Here is an 18,715-nt window from a genome sequence, read left to right as displayed (position 1 = left end):
TAGTTTATTTATTTAGTTCATAATTAATAGTATTTCTATAAAAATTTATAAGAATCCATCGCAATGAATAAAGACTCCGATTAAACGCCTTCATTAATCTCGTTCTCTATGTAATTAACATTCACTAGTACTATCAATCTTTACTTCCGTTTCGATAAAAAGAACTGCTCTACATTTTCAGATGTTTACGCAAGTGAAAAGTGTACGTTTACTCGAATAAAATAAAGTTACTGTGTGTACAAGTGTTCAGATTACTAAGCGGCTAGATATCAACGAACTACATAAATTGTAGCGACTAATATTTCAAACTCGTACACTTTCCTACTGTTGCGAGTCACGTTTTAGTGCCGGCACGTTTTGCATAATAATTTCAGTAATTGTTTCGCTCCTCGTTTTCCTACGTTTAAAAGTACAGATGGCTCGATAAGCTTATTTATATGCTAAACAATACGTTTCAAGTTAATCGACAAATTCAACAACTGGCGCTGCGATAACAGTCGTATCGATAAAATAAGGGCCGTAACAATTTCGTTTATAATCTTCGTCCGTGATCCCGATTCTGCTCGTGAAGTAATTATATTTGAGAAAATAGCGGAAAGGAAATCGGCAACGAATGCGGAAATCGGCAGTTCAAAAGCGTTCGATTATAGAAAATCTACTTCGACCTCGAAGGAGGGGAAGGATATGAGAAATTTTTTTTTGCTCCACCGGACAAGCACTGATCCAGGGACGAAGTAGCGACAGCACTGCGCCACGACGACTACTGCCACGATGGCCGAGGAGACTGACACAAACGATAAAGCGACGATGGAAAGTATAGCGCAAAATATACTCGAGGTTCGTGTCAGCCGTGATCAGGACAGTGCTTGATAACGTAATAGTGCCTTTCGAAGTGTCGAGAGAGATAGTGATCCGAGTGACTCGTAATCCAAGTCACATTTTCTGTGATTTTGACAGATCAGTGCCGGAGGTGGGTCCGCGTCGAACGAAGTCGCTGCATTGGAGTTTCAAGCCTCGCAGGTGATATCGAGGCTCGAGGAGGCTGTTGAGAAAGCAGCAGACGGCGGCGGTACTACCTGGAACAATCCGTCGGGATTTCTTTCCCAGTCGAAATCATCGGACGAAATATTAACTTTGATTCAGGTAAATACAACGCTAGCAGAAGCCATTGCTTCACGCCTATTGGTTATTTCTGTTGGACCCCCTCCGCGATTGGCTTGTGCGCCCGTGATCCTCAGTGAACGGCCATCACGTGGTCGAATGATTGCCACGAATCGGTTGATTGCCGCGGAAGAACCATAAACTGGCGGCACTCTTTTAAATATTAGAAAAATTGTTATGATGTTAGATTGTATATCAATCTTGCTAATGATGCTTAATCGAATAATCATAGGTGTACATGTTTTATGGATAGAGAAAGATAACTACTGTTTGTAATTCATAGTTACTATGATATATTAACTACAGGTGTAATTGGTAATCAATTATTAAAATTAGGAAAGTTACTAAGAATATTGTATTATATGAATGACACTGGTAGATGTTACAACTCGATTAAAACTGAACTCTAATCGTTAATGATTTACAGGACCTAGTGATTCATGAAGACGCTCCACAAGCAGCAGAGGACGGTTCAACCGAAACAGCAACGAGCCAAGTGACTGCCCTGCCAAAATTAACAGAATCAGCGAAATTAGCATTAATAACACATACCGTTTCCGCATATGCGCTCGCGCTTCCAAAATCGCATGCCCAGAAGTTAGCCGGTCGTTTGGCTGCTGACACGACAAGATGGCTAAGCCATATCTTTCGTTTCGTCGACTGTGCCTCCTCGTTTCACGAGGATCACCTGGAAGGTTTGGTCAGGGTAACCAGGTTAGCCCTGCACCGAAAGTATCCTCGATACATGGAGGAGGGTTTCACAGCCCTTGCAGCTTCACCGCCCTTAATTTACAGTTCTGTAGCCGCGCCTGTAGGCGTGGTTCAACATCTCTGCAGACAGGTATGAAACCCTTTGTACTCGACTAATGAAAGCTTAAGAGATTGGACATAAAGATAACTGTGACCATTCATGAATTATCAAAGTAATCTACTCCTGATGTTACACTAGCGTATTTACTTTAGATTGCCAAGTCCAAATCTTCCTTTCTGCTTCTTGTATAATTGTTATATATAATGTAACATGTGAGAACATGTGTCTTGTATTTTACAGCTTTCTTTGCCGCTTCAGTGTGTAAGACCCATCCCCCATAATACTATGTTTGGATCAAGATATAGTATGGACGTATCGGCCTTGGAGCGACGCTTAGCCGAGGACACGCAATCGAACAGCGTGACACCGCTTCTCGTACTAGCTGAGGCGGGGTCGGTATTAACAGGACATTGCGACAATATTGCTAGATTGCGTGCAATTTGCGACAAGTACAATGTTTGGCTCCATCTCAGAGGGCACTCTTTAGCTGCATTAGCCTTGAATAATTTGGCGAAGGACTTGGTACGTTATTGTTGTCCCTTTTGTTTTTTATGTAACATTGACTACATGTACAATATGAATATATTTTTTACGCTTCAGCCCTCAAAAGTGGCGGACAGTATTACACTACCCTTAGGCATCTGGCTTGGAATACCGTCTTTGCCCGTAGTTGTATCCTTTTGAATGAATATAAAGGAAAGTTGACGGATATACTTCAAGCAAAGAACATTATCCTTAATTCAATTTATTCATAGACATTGTATAGATTAACGGATACTAAAGGTGGTCGACCAACTCCCAGGGACACGACTTTATCTTTGGTGTCGGGCTTAATGGCAGATTCCCTGTCAAGACGTTTGCCAACTTTACCCCTATGGGCTACGTTACAAGCGTTAGGTCGGGACGGTGTACATAACAGGTTGAAAAGATGCTTTCTGGCTGTGGAAGAATTGTATAATAAAATCAAGAAATTTACTTGCATAAGGATATTGGTAATTTCTGAAGAAGACGCTTGATACTTTTCGTTTGAGTGCTAACTGTAATTGTTCAATATTTATATATTTTTCTAGAGTCAACCACCGGGAGGTGAAACTGGCTCCTACACGATAAACGAGCTTCTAACGAACCCAGTGAACAATCCACAACTATTCGAGGCAGTAGCCAGTGCTCTAGTGTTCCAATTTGTGCCTGCGAACAGGGATCCCCAAGCAACGGAACGCGTCCCTCCGTATTACGACAAGTTAAATTCATGGCTGGGACAGATTCTTCAAAGAGACATCGAAAACGTACAAATAGAGTTATGTGAAATTGAACACCATGGAGTCGCGATTCGCATTTGCCCGTTAGAGAATCCGGAACAACCGCCATCAACCGAGGACACTGATAACGTGGTCGCTTGCCTGGAACAGCAGATAGTGAGTTTACGAGTCTGATCGTTGCCTGCGATTATCGGTGCATGCTAATTACGTTCCCTAAGCCAACTCTTATCGTACGTTCAACAGGAAATATTACTGGCAACAGTGGAGCACAAAGAAACATTCGTGAAGTTAGTTTCTGAAAATGATTCATTGCATTTAGTAGAGATGCCAGGTTGGGCGGGTTTAGGCGGCGTTCGCTACGCTCCTCCTACTTGGATTCATGTTATGACAGACCAAGCAAAGGAGGAATTAAATAGATTAAATACCCAACTGGTTGAAGCTTTGCGGAGTACAGATGCAGCATTTTCTTTAGGCGAAGGTGGCGACGGTTTAGCCTGTGTACGATTTGGAATGGTTACTCAAGACACAGGTGATCATTACCCTTGCGTTAGATTATTCGATACAAAATAATATAGCTACCCTCAAGTACACTTCTAGTCACAGAATCAATTGTACCCTATTTCATAATCGTAGCAAATCATTTTTCTTCAGACGTTGCCGAGCTACTGTCTTTAGTTCTACAAGTTGGCCAAGAGGTGGAGGCTAGTTCCAAGTTATTGGACACTATATCGGAAGTGGTGAAAAGAGGCATCGAGGCAGCTCAGACAGATTTAGAAAGGGAAAATGCAGAGAAATTATGGCAAGAAGGTATTTTGAGGCATGTACCTGTAGTCGGAACTTTTGTCAATTGGTGGAGCCCCCCGTCGAAAGAGACTGGAGTGCGTGGACGTAGTCTAAATCTCCAAGCTGGTGACTATCCTAATTTTCGTACAAGATAGCTATCGTATTTTGAATTAGGTTACATGGAAATGCTTTTATATAGGGGTGGTGGAGAGTACAGAGAATATATACAAATATCACATGCAACTGCAACCTAATACAACGGTGATCAATGGATCTGGTGCTAGAACTCCTCCACAGCCTTTAGTACAGACACCAGTTGGCGCTGGGAGTCAAAGTCATAGTCGCTCGTCGAGCCATTCTAGCTTGCAAAGCGGCAAGAGTATCTCTGTAATAACGAATGCTGTCTCCCACCCGCAGGTCAAAGAGGAATCAGGTGAGGTGAAATCGTAGTAAACATGAGGCAACATTGTTGATCAACAGAAATTCAGAGCCAAGTTCTGTACGGACTTGGCGACAGAAGAATACTGTACGTGAAATGGTCGCACATTTCCCTGCAGAAGCTACAGTTTACACTCGCAGAGTAAAGCATTAGTCCCTAAAGCATGCGTCGAAGAGCTTGGTAACTCGATCGAGGTAAACACGCCATTACTTTGTCATTCTATTCTGAATAAAGTATTTTACGTTATTTCTTCATCACGTTCCATCAACCGCATTCTTCTCTCTTTACCTATTTTAATTCAAGGCTCTAGTTTTGGACGCTCTGGTATGAACTATCGAATGTGGCTTGTGTACTTACTAGACTGATATAAGAAGTAACAACTTTTTTCAATGAACTCGACAAAGTAGTATTTCAAATGCTACTAACGATTCAAATATTTCTTGCAGCACAATAAGCAAAGATATATTATTATGTAACTGGACTGTAGATGTTTAAGAGGTACATACATTTTTATAAATTTGCAAGGATATACTCTCTGGTATCAATCTTTTTCTATGAAACGAAACTTGAATGTTTCTGCTCTTCTCTTTTTATAATGCAAGATTGAATATAAAAACGAGAATTTTGTTTCCCACACAAGAATTTAATGAAATAAATGACGAAATATAATGAATATATAAACATCTACAGTCTACTCATAAGCCAATCTCTTGACACAATCTCAAAAGTCATTGACTCTGACCTTAGTCAATTCAGTGCATAACAATCTACTAATAGAAATAAAAGATTAAAATAAATATAACGAAGTGATTAAGTTTCTAGCAATAGAATGTTTACGTTCCGTTAAATGCACACGTATTCTCGGGTGAATCTCGCAACAAAATTTCTCTGCATTTATTTCTCAGCAATGCCGCGTCGTTCCAAACGACGCTGTTACGCAGCGACACGAATTTTATTCTCTTCTAAAGCACAATATATGAGTGGTTGCGACGAGACACACACAAAATTGTGATCGCGTCGAGCATATTTTTAGAAGCGTTCAATTGATTCTAAACAGCATTTCTCTGAGAAAAATTCCATTGATAAATGTCGAATGAACAACAACAGTGTTCGGAAGTTGAAGTAACAACTAACCAAAGAGACACTTTGCAAAGATCACTGTAGATCATTTAGGTCATCAACTTGGAGTCCCATTGTTAGATCTACATTCGAACGGCAAAAATTGTTGCTATTTAATAAATATGTAACGTACATGGAACTCTACTTCCATCAAATTTAAACGACACTGATACAATGTTCGCATTACTATAGTAATCAATAAATTGTTGACAAATACAATTAAGTGAAAAAAGAAATTAAGCTGTATGTATATTTATGTACCAAATTGTTGTAATAAAGTATTACAATCGAATAAAATGATTCATGTGTAAGCTGGTAGTTTATTTTTCGTTGATACATCTTTAATTCTTTGTATGAAAATTAAAATGACAAATGACGAATGTACTTCTCATAGCTCTAAAGAACATGTTCTCGAGCACTTCTCATGATTCGATTTTATAAATTTCTTTTATTTTATAGCGTCCCAACAATGAACCTACGAGATTCGAACTCTTCAAATCAAACACTTTTGATTTCCTCTTTTTATTTTTATATCCAGGATACATACCTTAAGTGTTCAGGTAGATTGAGTTATCGCTCAACCACTCGGAAGATACTTTGAGCTAATCGGTTAACAGTTTGGATGTTAAAATGTACAAGTACGATAATTCTTCTTTATTAGGAGTAGCATTGAATATCTTTTTCAATCCTGAAAGATATCTAAAAGAAAACTGATTCTCGGGTAAGAAGAGCGTCGAATGAATGAAATCAATTTCTTTACACTCCTCTCTGTCTTTAATTTTACCGCTGATAATTAGCAATAGAGTCGCAGTACAATTATCGGAGAAAAATCGTGAATTTCTTCCTCTACGTTGGAAAACAAGAGCTATCGAAAGGAAGAACAGAAAAACCAAAAAAGAAAAGAAAAGAAGGGAAATTGAGCCGCGTCGAAAAAGAAATTTGGCAAGAGATCTTCTCCCCTCGTAATTACGCTTGGACAAAGTCGAACGTGTACGAAGAAAAAAAAAAAGATACAAGAAAAAGCTTCGTTAGTTACTGACTAGGATGTTTCTCCTCTTTCGATCAGCTGAAAGGTAACAACGTTCGAATCCTTCGTCCCCGCCCCCTTCCCACTCGTTTCTGTCCCAATGGCGATTCCAAAATCGAGTCTTACGAATTACAATTAATTCGATTAACGGCTAGAACTAAGTGTTTCCGCTATTCTATTATGCGCTATGACCGCACTTATTAATTTTTCTTCCTTTTATAATAAATATTACAACTATGTACAAGTTCGGATCAAACGTTCACGCCTATAATCACACCTAGAATCGAAAGTTCCCGTTCCCTTTCGCGAACAGTCTCCCATGTATATTTCACACATGTGAACAATTTTTCACCCGTTAACCGGGGATCATTGGGATTAGCTTATCTGTATCTCTATTAATTTTTCCCCCCTTGATTCATTTGTATAGCCGAATATTTTTCAATTGAATTGTACTTAGTATCTGCGACACCATTGACACGTTGACTGCCATGGTCACCGGTGACCGAGCTTCAAAATTTCTTAACAAATGACTTGGATGCCATAACATTGATTTTTTGAAATTGTCACGCAACTCTTGGAGAAATGAATTTGCATTTTTCTATTTTCGCAGCTCATTGCAATTTGTCTGCGAACGTGTTAAATGCAATTACAATAAGAAAACCGATGTCGAATAAAAATAGTAACAGCTAGATATATTTATTATATCTTTTATAGAATAATTATTTTTAATACATATGGAATTCTCGTGGCAGTCAACGTGTCAATTACATGACGATTAATTATTTGCAGATTAATTGCTCTAATTCATCTTGGATCTACGTAATTATTGAAGTACTAAAAATCACCCGGTTAACAGGTTAAACGCGTTTGTTATTCCCATTCGCGGTAATTGTGATTCGTTTGACCAATGAAGAGCATGACTGTCTTCTTGCCTGCGATTTTTTCCTCCGTTCTTTCTGTCTTATCAAACATCAGTTAAGAAATGGTGAAAAAGAAACGGTAGAAGAGAACGATATTCGTATCTTAATGAAATTTGTAACATCTAAATTGAAAGTTTGATATATCACACTTAATAATCCTGCCTCTCGCGCATTTACTCGCTTGTCTCTTTCTCTCTGTCTCTCTTTCTCTGACAACATACTTCTTACATGCTCTCTTTCTCTCTCTCTCTCTCTCTCTTTATTTTTATTTACAGGCTCACTGAATAGGATGCGGAATATAAAGTCGTCCGCCGCTTTCGTTGCAAATATCTTCATTGAATGATTGTTGGGCCTTCGACAGGTCGTAAAGGAAGACTTTGCGCTCCGCAAATAATTCAATCTTCTTTTGTTTCCACTTTCTCTTGGATACAACACTCTGGGCTTTGAGAGAACTTCTTTGCCTTCTTACCGATAAGAATACCATTGTACAATGATACAACTGTATGAGCCATTTTAATGTTAACGCCTTCGGAAAGGATCTCAGATGTTTTGATGTTACTTTTCACAGCAATGAACAGCAAATTAGAATTTCAAGAATTTCCTGTCTCTCTGACCGATAATAATACAAACGTTCGAATATTTTCAGAAAAAAGTAACAGTATTCTCATCGACGGTACGCTTCAAGGGAATATAAATCCTACTAATATGTTCTCCCAAGAAAAGAAAAGAAAAGGAAAATATTCTATAAACTGGTTCGCTGCTGATAGCCAAGATCGACATTAAAAACAGAAACAATAAGAACGTGACATACACGACTCTTGCGTTTTCACCGTGTTTTGTACTTAAAACGTATGCTTGCCAGAATGTCGGCGAAGTCGTTTATTACCTATATAATTTACGATCTTTTAAATCTTTCAGTTCACGAACGGTTGCTAATAATTATTGTTTTGCCATCGTTATGTCGGAGTACTTTTTCATTTTTGTAAAAATCCTCGGACGCTCGACGCCTCTAAATTTAAATATTAACGCTGATAAATATACATCTATTTATATATATATATCATTCGTTCTGTGTTTTCGTGCGGTAACTTCTTATATGTATAATATATTTATATATCAAGTATATTCCTCGCAGAGACATGTAAAGTGTATGTACTCAAACGTTTCGTACAGACAAATCAATGAGAAATCACGTTCGCGCGATATTATTTACTCGACAAGAGTGTAAAAAGGATATAAAAAACCGTGTTCGCGACAGAGATGGGCAAAATTGTTGAGTTCCGTACAAAATCATTATATTCGTACAACGAAGAAACTCGTTTGCCATGACGGAAACAAACGTACAAATATTAATTCGAAACTAAAGTAATATTTCACATACTTTGAACGAATAAACGGATATTAAAGAAATATATATCATCAATCATTCGAAGGTAATTTTTCCCATCTCTAGTCTATGATTATTACGTATCACTCTCACTCTCTCTCTCTCTCTCTGCATATTCGCGTGGTCTCGTGTTCGTGTAAATATCGATGAAAAATTGAACCTCCTACAGAGCAGTATAACAATATCGTTCGATATAAAACTGAACCGAAGTGAACGGTGTATAGGAATGAAGTTCGTATGACAAAGTACAAATATTAACAAGCTTAGAGTACTAACAGAAGAGAAAATAGTAGGCCATGAGACGTTAATTATTTAACAATTCTAAATCGACCGTTGACGAACCATCGCGGCGCTCATTAAGAATGGCTCATAAAAGGTAAAAACGGTTTCAATGTTTACCTCGCTAAGTTTGTGACCTCCCGACCGACGGTTAGAGAAAACGGTGGTCTGCCGTTGTGTAGCCCATTTAGGCGACGTTAAAGTCGGTACTTTAACGTTCAATCGTTTGAAACCTGTACGAGCTAAGAAGCCGATACTTCGCAGAAACGTTGATTCCGTTGGCACCAACATAAAACGCTAAGAACCGGAAATTATTCTACCTAGTGTGTGTGTGTGTGTGTGTGTGACAGGAGATCCTTCATGGGAATAGTTTCGAAAACATGGCGAGTTATACACTCAATAGGCAAGCTAGACTCTAGACCTTGTGCATCCTCGTGTTTGTAGTTTTCAAAAATGAAAAACTAACAAGCAATAAATACAACGACGATGAAATCCTCCTCCCTAATTATATCCAGCGTTTCGCGTGTTCCATTTTTTGCTCGTGTGCCTCTTAGTCGAGAAGCAACGATCATTTACAGAATATAGGCTAACATAAAATGATATAATCACTGTACACGATATACAAGTACAAAATCTCGGATATACAAGACCCTCCTCTTCAAAGTCAATCACCCTTATTCTTTCTCTCGATATTAAAGATTCACGTGAACGATGCCGAGGGGGAACGCTCGAGTTTTTCTATTCCCCCCTCGGTGTTTTGCGCAGAAAATCCCCATACGATATTATTAATCTAAATGTACGTCAGTTATCCATAACTAATGAATTCCTGCTCACTTCTGACACGTCTGCGTTTCCATCTTCACGTGAATTTTTACAACGTAAAATCCCCCACCGGAAACTCCTCCGTTCCAAGTTATCTTTCTCGCCCCCATTTGTTGCTCTCACATTCACCGCGGACCTCGATCTTGTCGCTACATTCGTTAGCGTATCCGTTGAAATTTGAAAAACGTTGCCAAAAAGCAACTGATCCCCCAGTTTTTTGATTTGGGAAATTAGTCGAGAGAGAGATATTCCCAACTCGCGGACTTTCTATAAAAGTTGAGACGTCGTACCGACGTACGTATTTCCCCGCACGTTCCCCGAAGATTTCTCTAAAAAAACTGCGGATGTATAAATTTGTTCGATTCCCCCCGAATCGTATAAAACTCCCGATTTCCCGAAAACTTACGGTTTAAACGTATTGTATAAATTTCACCATATCAAAAAGTTTACCAAACGATAATTGAGCTTTCCCGGGTACACGTTATAAAACGAAAATGCATATTCAAAGATACGCACGTAAATCGTTAAAAAGGTTGTGACACGCGGCGTTCAATAAAGTTCCTCGAAAAAGGTGACGTCGTGGCGCGGATCCTTGAGATCGTTTAACACTCAGCGAATAATGCTGTATCAGCTAAGAAAACAAATTGGGTTGATCGATCGATAATTAACGATCACTGAAATAAAAAGGATTCCGTTTAAACTCACGCCGAACTGACCCAGTTGCCGTTCGACCTTCAGATTATAATTTTCTATTCGATTCAAAGCGAAATGTTTTTCCCATTACACGAGAAGCAACGAATAAAACGATTCTAATCTTAAATTCGTTGCATAAACGTCTCTCGCGCGGCTGAAAAGTTAGCCTCCCTTTGGTAATTTCATGTTACCTTAAAGGCGTGTGCGAGTTAATGAGTCGGTAAAATAAAATTATACAGTCCGATCAAGAAAATAATAGCCTACGACCGATCTCGCGAAGAGCTGGAAACAGAAACTTCATGGACCTTAATTACAAGATGGCAGTTTACACGATTTAGATGTATCGTGATTACAGTTCTGTGACGGCGTACAGATTAGGATCGCTGCCCTGTACTTGGCTCAACGTCGCCACTGTCGTCTTATTATCCTGCCTGGATTGCGCCCGATTGTACGTTCCGTACATGTTAGGCACGGCGCTGCCCTGCGCGGCGCCGTTAAATTGGTTCCTCGTGAAATTCCTGTCCAATGTCCGCACCTGGTCTTGCATTTGATCCTGGATGCGAATGTTCGGCGCTTTGTTGCGCACCAGCGACCTAAATTGATTCATGTTGGTCTGGGAGCGCGACTCGAACTCCCAGGTCGGCTGGTTGCTGGGGTTTGGCGGCAACGGACGATTCTGATTCCAAGCTGGCGTCGGGCCCCTCTTCAGGTTCGCCAGATTCTTCGGATCCAATGTTTGCGTCTTCCGGGAGTCTTGGAACGTGGCCAGATGCGCGGGTCCATGCGAATTGTGAGACAGGGTTCCGGTGAAAGACGCCACGCTCGGTGTCCAAGGTGGTTCTCTACCTGCAATCGAGAATCATCGTTAGATCTGTTGGGAATGTTACCCCTTTGCGCTCCGGAGACGCCTCTCAGTCGCCAATTCATTTGACACAGTGAAATTGTAAAGTTTCATATTTAACCCTTTGCACTTGGGAGATGACTCTCAGTCAACAGTTGATTCGCAGTAAAACTAACATCTGATGTTTAATGAAATATTGGAATAGCTTTGTTCAATGTACTTGTGATTTCCCTTAGAGTTAGTTACAAAGAATGTCTTTATCTTGTCAAGAAATATGAAATATTTCTAGAGAGAAACTTCCTAGTGCAAAGGGTTAATATTACACTTTGTATAATGCAATAATGTGTGAAATATTGAGAGAAAATAGATTCCTTCCACAGTCTATGCGTGATTTCTTGACTAGTTGATTTTAGAAAATGTCTTCTGCGTCACGTTAGAAGGTATTATGTAAAGGGTTGTTCATTGGGTTTATCGTTGAATGAATTGTTATTACCGGGCCCTGCGGGGGCGTGCCCTCAGTAAAAATCACTGGATTCTAGTGTTTTGCACTGTTTGCTCAGAGTCGCGTACTGGCCAGGTTGATCTCCGAGTCCAGAACGGTGCTCAGCTCGTCCACCTGTCGACTGCTGATTATGCTGAGACGATTTGTGATCCCCGCCTCCTCCGCTCCCGTTAACACCCCCACCTCTGTAAATGGGAAGCCGAAACGAACAAAGTTGCAGCATTATCTTTCTCTCGGACGGTTCTCTCTGATATCTAATGTATATCTCCTATTCGTCAACATTCGTTTATCATAGAACAATCTATAGACAGAAATAGGCACGAACGCTATTGAAAAAGAAAAACGCAAACACGCACAGCAGCGTACTATCTCTCTAACGCCCTGATTAGAAGATTAAATAATCCTCTTTAAACACCGATCACACGAATATAGAATAATTCTTTTTTTTTAAAAAGGTTTCTAGAAGAATTTAGTGAATAGTCTGACAATTAGCGATATAAACATTTAAACGAAATTATTAATTGTACAGTTATTGTTCTGAGTCTATCCGGTATTGGAAACTTGTGATCCGATCGTAATTGTTAACTGACAATTCCTTTGCGGTTGACGATCAATAACTGTACTGTTGCATGTTATGTTGCCCTCATTGGGGACAGCGTACACAATTAAAGCGACATTCATGTCCTGACAATACCTAAGACATTGAAAAGTCACATTGTAAACTATAACTGAATCCGTCAAACACACTGTTAATAATAATAACGGTAAATTAACGCATCTCATAACTGTTAATTAAAAACGTACATTGTCTATTAAGCGAACGGTTAGATAAAGATTTGATGTAACAACGTTACACACGTCTCGTTAAAAATCCAATGGCAATCGTAAGTCTCACGAGTTCTGCTCAATGAAATTGAATTAGAATATTTCTGTACCTCACATCAAGTCTTCAATTCATTGGTAATTACGAAAAAGGGACAATTTTTCTTGTATTATCCTAGCGGCTCATTCAATGCTGCCACGAGATCGCAACAAATTACTTCTGCAAAGAGAACGACAAACTGGAAATCACTCGCAAGATGTTTCTATAAAATTGTATCCCTTTGCACTGGTACTACGATATTAATTCAAGTAAATCTCACAGTTCACACTGCTCTCTGTAACGTTTAATCTTTATCGCAACGACTGCTTTCAGAAATTCAAACTCACTATCAGTATATACTACTACCTTCCAGGTTTTCATTGACAACCGTACTCAACTAAGACACACTACCAGCTATTCTCAAGTTTCCGTTGAATGTCCCCTGCGACAAAGATTAAAGGTAGCTAAGAAATAAAACAGAATAAAAACTCATGCACAAACTTTAACATGCTCTCGTGCAGCTGACGTGCTCGAGCAGTCGCAGTAGCGTAGGACGGCGGGGGCGGCGTTAGCAAGAGAGGCTGCTTAATGGTATTTTGAGTGCCATGAGCATTCGGATAAAGAGAAGGGGCTGTAGGCGGGTACGACCCTTGGCCTCGAAGGGTCCGCGCTGCTATCGCCTGCGAGGCTGCCGACGGTGGTAGGTACGGGTCCTGCTCGTCCACTTGGTGGTAATCTCTTCTAGAACAAACTCGTCATCAATTATACCGCACCAACAGAAATGACAACGTCTCCGTACGAGCCACACGCGTGCACACTCACCGCTTCCGTATGTAGATCCAGGTGTGAGAGTCCACCCAGACTAACACAGTGAAGAAAAGGCCGGCGGCTAGGCTCGCTAATAACATGAAAGTCAATCCATACCTGGGGAATTTCATTATTCATTAGCGTGGAGAGTTTTTATCAACTGATTATACATAATTTAGAGTCGCTCCAGATGAAAGACAATACAGCGGACGTACGTTATAAACTGGACGACTTCTACTAAATCAGATATTCATACCAAAGCTATAAAACACATACAAGGACATGGCACAGATAGGCTCTGGCACATGAGAATATATGGTGTTTGATAGCAGTCGTTAAAACGAAATGGATATTATTCTCTCCCTCTCTCTCTCTATTTATGTACTCATTTCCTCTTTACGCGTGCACGTTTACCCCGCCGCAATTCCTTTTTTTTTATCCCCCTCCGCCACTGACTCCGTAACAAGCTAAGAACCAAGAAAACTTAGAGATCCACTTACAAGCCCAAATGGCATAAGCTCTTAGCAGCGTGAACATACTGCTTATGGAGTGGTTTGCAATCGAGCAACGTGGCCAGGCCAGATATCAGTCTGTCGACGGAGCTCACGTGGTTTGTCAAGCTAGTGAGCTTCGGTTGCATCTTCTGGTCTTTGAACAGCTGCAACGCCAGCCTTGATATTGTCAGCAAGTTCTGCGTCATGTTCTTCACCGTGCTCTGGCCGTCCTGCAGTCTCTGCGTGAACGGATTGCTGCGCGTGTTCTCGCAGTGCGTGTAGTAGGAGAGCACCTCCGAGGCGAGCGTCGACGGTACTGCCCTGGTTAGGTAGCCGTCCGGCGACACGCACAGATCACCGAGGGCCACCGATGTCGCCAGGTACAACGAGGCCATCAGCCATGATACTATCACAGCGAACAGGCCGAACACAGAAAATCTGGAAAACAACGTTCAACTCCAGTTACTTTTATTTCAACGATATTCTAGCAAAACTCCTGGTACGCTTTTCGATTTTAACCCTTTGCACTCGGGAGGTGACTCTTGATTTGACTCGAATTGACACGGAGAAATTGTGAAATATGATATTTAATGTTCAACTTTGCACAATGCCTTGATACGTGAGATATTGGAATAAAATAGCTTTCAATGAACTTGTGAGATAGTTTCAAGAAATATCAACTTCGCCTCGTCAAATATATTTCTAGTGAGAAACTAAGTGCAAAGGGTTAATTAGTAAAACCGTTAAAATTCAAATGAAATGTCAACCACTTGTCTTACGAATTCCATAGGTGCATTAGAACTAATTATCATTAATACACTAGTAAAAGAACTAGCATAAACCATACATTTTGCTAACAAGAATGTTTCATTTCAATTGAACTCAACGACATTCGTTAAACCATATTAGAAATCTTCGCCTCTGACACGACACTGCAAGGCAAGGGGTTAACCGCGTTTTTCATGGTTCACGAGTACCCCGCGAGTATAGGTACTCGAACAGATGGCAGAAATAACTGTTAGAATAACAGACTTCGCCCGACCAAGAAGAAGCGATCCAAGCGAGAGCTAGTTGGATCCAGATGGATCTCTTTTCGCATGGTTTTTTCTGTCGACACGTACGTTATGAGAATGCATCTGGAATGTCTCGCGACACCGACGACCAGCACCACGCAGAGAACCAGAAGCGCGCTGAGGACGGTCATGGTTATGGGCCACCTGAACTGTTCGATCTTCTCCCCCATCTCGATGGCACCAGCGAGACTGATCCCGCTCAGCGGTTTCCGTATCTCGAAGCTACGGTTCACGGCGATGCTTGTGTTCTCCTTCATGTTATTTAGAGCGACCAACAGCAGACTCAGCGCGGTCATGTTGCCCGCTGGACCGTCGAACTCGTCCCCCAGGGCAACCAGGCCTGGTTGGATTTTCTTCTTCAACGTCGTCTCTATGGTGTCCGTCTTTAACAAAATTGAATAACATGAGAACAGTGGATGAAGCGTGTAGATAAATCAGCGGATGGTTTGCAGATAGAGCAGAGTAGTTAATGCGATTAACCCTTTGCAGACGAAGATTCTTCGAAACATACAAAACTTTCAGCGAGATACAACATCCTTTGTATCTCGATGTCCCGCGTTGCCCGCGCCGCGGTTCGTTCAGCAGCGTGCGTCCGCGTCAATTTTCTTCGCGGCATTTCGTCGTCCGTCCGTCCATTCGGCGTCGGCGGTACGCGTCCGTACTTTAATCACGGAGAGTAGACCCGCAACCTTCTCGTAATTAGTTTGCGCTCCACTTTTTTCGCCGCGTTTAAATGCGGCCGCCTTGGCTCGCGCTCGTTAATTTGGGTCAAGAATGGCGCGGACAACCGTAAGGGAAGCTGCCCGCCCGAAGGAGAGGAGGCCGAGATACGCGGCGCAGATAAATAATCCGATTTCCCGTCATCCGGCGAGTTTCGGGTTTTTTTAAATTAAAGATTTTATCCGGCCGGCTCAGCGGTGCGCCGAAGATCGCGCGAAGGGATTAACTCGATATTTGATGAGCTCGGGACGGAAGCCCCGCCATTTTATAGACGATATTGCTATATCAAGGACTTCCGTTTCTGCCGGGAGAAGTCTTTTGCTGACTCGCGGCAAAAGTGCTCCACGTTTCGGTGGAAGTAACGGTTTGAATGGTCACGCGACTAACTTCTTAATAACTTTTTCGAGGTAGATAACATACGACGCTGCCCCTTTCTCGAAATTTGGGGATCTAAGCAAGGAGGGTGAGAACCGAATGATCTAACTTCTACCGTTAATGTAGGACCTTTGGTCCAAGGTAACATTCGAGACCCTTAACATTCAAATAATCTTATATTAACCCTTTGAACTCTGTAGGCTCCAATATTAACTACCCTAAATTACTACACAAACTACCCTATAATTATTAAATTTTTCACACATCCAAATTTTCTACTAAGAAGGAAAAAAAGGATCTAAGAAATGTTATAGCATTTTTCATTTTCGCTAGGGATACTATAAAAATTAGTTGCAGTTGTCGATAGATTACAAAACCATCTGGAGTGCTAAGGGTTAAGAAACTCTGCTCTAAAATATCCCTATGGTGCCTAGGATGAATACGTGAACATTTGCACCCTATAATGAGGACTGTTTTATTATTGTTGACTTAGTACAACGCAATTGACAATAATCAAACTGTTTACATCGTCATCGTAAGGTTGAAAGGAATAAAAGGAATGTCCTTCGAACAGTGGTACCAACCTGATTCCGTACACCCATAAGGATACCGTCGACGTTCTTCGCGGCGGCGACCAACTGCACCAGACCGTTGTGAACGTCGTCGTTGCCATAGAGGCCGACGGCAACGGCACCGCTGCAGAGCAACGCCAGGATGGCCAGCGAACACTTCAGCAGGGTTATCGACCTCCTGGGGCGCGGCTTCCGGTCGCAGCATCTCGTTACCAAGTATACCAGCAACACCAGCAACGTCAGGATTAACCAGGCTGCGGGTATACTCCCAAGTATCCCGAGGCTCTGTCGATTTAAAAGTTAAACGTTAGTTATCGACGCAGATCCCCGTCTTCTTGTTTTGTAATTAAAACGCGTCAGGTGGAGCACGCGCGCGCGCGCGTTACTATCTACGAGTTCTCAGTTCCGTACACTTCTCTCTCTCTCGCTATCTCTCTATCTATCTCTCTTTCTCCCGTGCGCGCACCCACCGCGTCTTAATTAGATCTGAAAACCGTCGGTGGATTTCCTTTTTCGAAATTTCTCTGATCGCTAATGAGCCTGGGACTTTTTAATTAATGCTCAGGCCGGCGGCGTCCTCTGACACCGGGTACCGTTAATTAAGATTAAGCCGAGGCTTCGCGCGTTCGAAAATTCCCTAGGCGCCGACGAACGGCGGGACAGACAAACGGACGGACAGACGAGAAACGTGGAAGGAACTAGGGGGGTTTCCCGAACGGAACAGACGAGTACCATCGATTGATACGCAGTTATTAACCGACGGTCGATAATCTGAACGTTGAACCGAATCGCGCGCCGGTTGTCGGCCACAGGATCCGACTAATTGGACCACGGTGCACGGGGCCCGATTGGAATTTATTATTGGCCCGTGAGTCTCGAGAGTCTACGGATCGACTCTCGTTGATCCTTTTTACCTCGCCGACTCGATTAACATGCGGCAAGGATGGCCTAGGTGTTATTGAATACGTGTCACGAGGAGTGAGACAATTATCGCGGATACCAGGTGAGTCATAAAACTGGTTGCATGTGTTACGCTGCCAGGAACAATGAATGTTAATGATCGTTCGCGCTGCAGCCTTCAGATAACATTACCATCTTGTAATGGATTGCTACCCTGAACATCGCCGCCGATATGTATATATATATATATATATATATATATATATATGTATTCTTGTTCCTTTTAATTGCATCGCGGAACGTGGAACTCGGTATCCGAGGCTGACGTCAAAGTGCAGATCAGTCAAGGTCATTAAAGGGGAGATACCATTACAGCATCTGTAACCGAGACGCGTATAGTCTCGTTCGAAAGTGCTAGAACACCTGTCGCGGTCGCAAAAACTCCGAACGGTAGAAACGAGGGTTTCGATGTTTAACACTAGATTTTTACGAGCCAATTTTACTCGAATTGAATTTTATAAGGATTATCTGGTGAATCTTTGGGTCGGGTTAACACTAGATTCATGGAATGTGACAATTTTAGTCGTATTGAATTTTATAAGCTTGGTGAATGTTTCGATTTCGAGTGATTCAATTACGTGATTATGATAATAGTATATTTTTAAACATTCGATTTCCTAGATCTAAACGTAAACCTAGTGTTCACACTAGAACTGCCATTCCTGATTCCTACTTTTTACAGTTGCTGCAAAGATAACAGATTTCTCGGAGAAATTACTGTGGAAATTGATTTAGCGACAGAGAAACTGAATTGTAAGTTGATAGAGATTTCAATAGTACCACTGAAAAATTTCTCAAGGTTAAGATTA

General features: G+C 41.3%; 3 protein-coding genes across 10 annotated transcripts in view; 1 reads left to right on the top strand and 2 right to left on the bottom strand.

Annotated features, from left to right (window-relative positions):
• The first annotated feature begins 695 nt into the window (after positions 1 to 695).
• LOC116425058 (pyridoxal-dependent decarboxylase domain-containing protein 1) lies at positions 696 to 4,707 on the top strand. The gene is made up of 10 exons (XM_031972256.2): positions 696 to 837; positions 958 to 1,143; positions 1,589 to 2,002; positions 2,213 to 2,494; positions 2,573 to 2,644; positions 2,728 to 2,964; positions 3,043 to 3,387; positions 3,475 to 3,760; positions 3,883 to 4,140; positions 4,214 to 4,707. The coding sequence occupies exons 1-10, from the start codon at positions 772 to 774 to the stop codon at positions 4,462 to 4,464; spliced, it is 2,397 nt and encodes a 798-aa protein (XP_031828116.1). The 5' UTR covers positions 696 to 771; the 3' UTR covers positions 4,465 to 4,707.
• A 1,142-nt stretch (positions 4,708 to 5,849) lies between these two features.
• LOC143174732 (uncharacterized) lies at positions 5,850 to 11,307 on the bottom strand. The gene has a single exon (XM_076369328.1). The coding sequence runs from the start codon at positions 11,305 to 11,307 to the stop codon at positions 11,050 to 11,052; it is 258 nt and encodes an 85-aa protein (XP_076225443.1). The 3' UTR covers positions 5,850 to 11,049.
• Positions 11,308 to 11,398: 91 nt separating this feature from the next.
• Positions 11,399 to 18,715, bottom strand: part of tty (tweety) — a 50,809-nt gene continuing 43,492 nt past the window's right edge. For 6 of the 8 annotated variants that reach the window (XM_031972195.2, XM_031972199.2, XM_031972200.2 and 3 more), the window contains 7 exons: positions 16,959 to 17,231; positions 15,328 to 15,662; positions 14,213 to 14,644; positions 13,728 to 13,829; positions 13,407 to 13,646; positions 12,035 to 12,228; positions 11,399 to 11,546 (listed from right to left, as the gene is read on the bottom strand). In XM_031972195.2, coding sequence (XP_031828055.1) covers positions 12,057 to 12,228; positions 13,407 to 13,646; positions 13,728 to 13,829; positions 14,213 to 14,644; positions 15,328 to 15,662; positions 16,959 to 17,231 — 1,554 coding nt within the window. In that variant the 3' untranslated portion in view covers positions 11,399 to 11,546; positions 12,035 to 12,056. The remainder of the gene's footprint in view (positions 11,547 to 12,034; positions 12,229 to 13,406; positions 13,647 to 13,727; positions 13,830 to 14,212; positions 14,645 to 15,327; positions 15,663 to 16,958; positions 17,232 to 18,715) is intronic. The other 2 variants (XM_076369316.1, XM_076369315.1) reach the window with 2 other exon arrangements.

The sequence above is a fragment of the Nomia melanderi genome, chromosome 7, assembly GCF_051020985.1.
Source record: "Nomia melanderi isolate GNS246 chromosome 7, iyNomMela1, whole genome shotgun sequence".
NCBI lineage: Eukaryota > Metazoa > Arthropoda > Insecta > Hymenoptera > Halictidae > Nomia > Nomia melanderi.
Note: the sequence above shows the minus strand (reverse complement) of the source record. Positions and strands in the feature narration are given on the sequence as shown.

Excerpts from the sequence above, each read along its gene's own strand:
- LOC116425058 (XM_031972256.2), top strand. The coding sequence starts at position 772 with ATGGCCGAGGAGACTGACACAAACGATAAAGCGACGATGGAAAGTATA. Across the intron at positions 838-957 it reads TAGCGCAAAATATACTCGAG|ATCAGTGCCGGAGGTGGGTC; the intron begins GTTCGTGTCAGC and ends TGATTTTGACAG. Across the intron at positions 3,761-3,882 it reads AATGGTTACTCAAGACACAG|ACGTTGCCGAGCTACTGTCT; the intron begins GTGATCATTACC and ends ATTTTTCTTCAG.
- LOC143174732 (XM_076369328.1), bottom strand. The coding sequence starts at position 11,307 with ATGAATCAATTTAGGTCGCTGGTGCGCAACAAAGCGCCGAACATTCGC.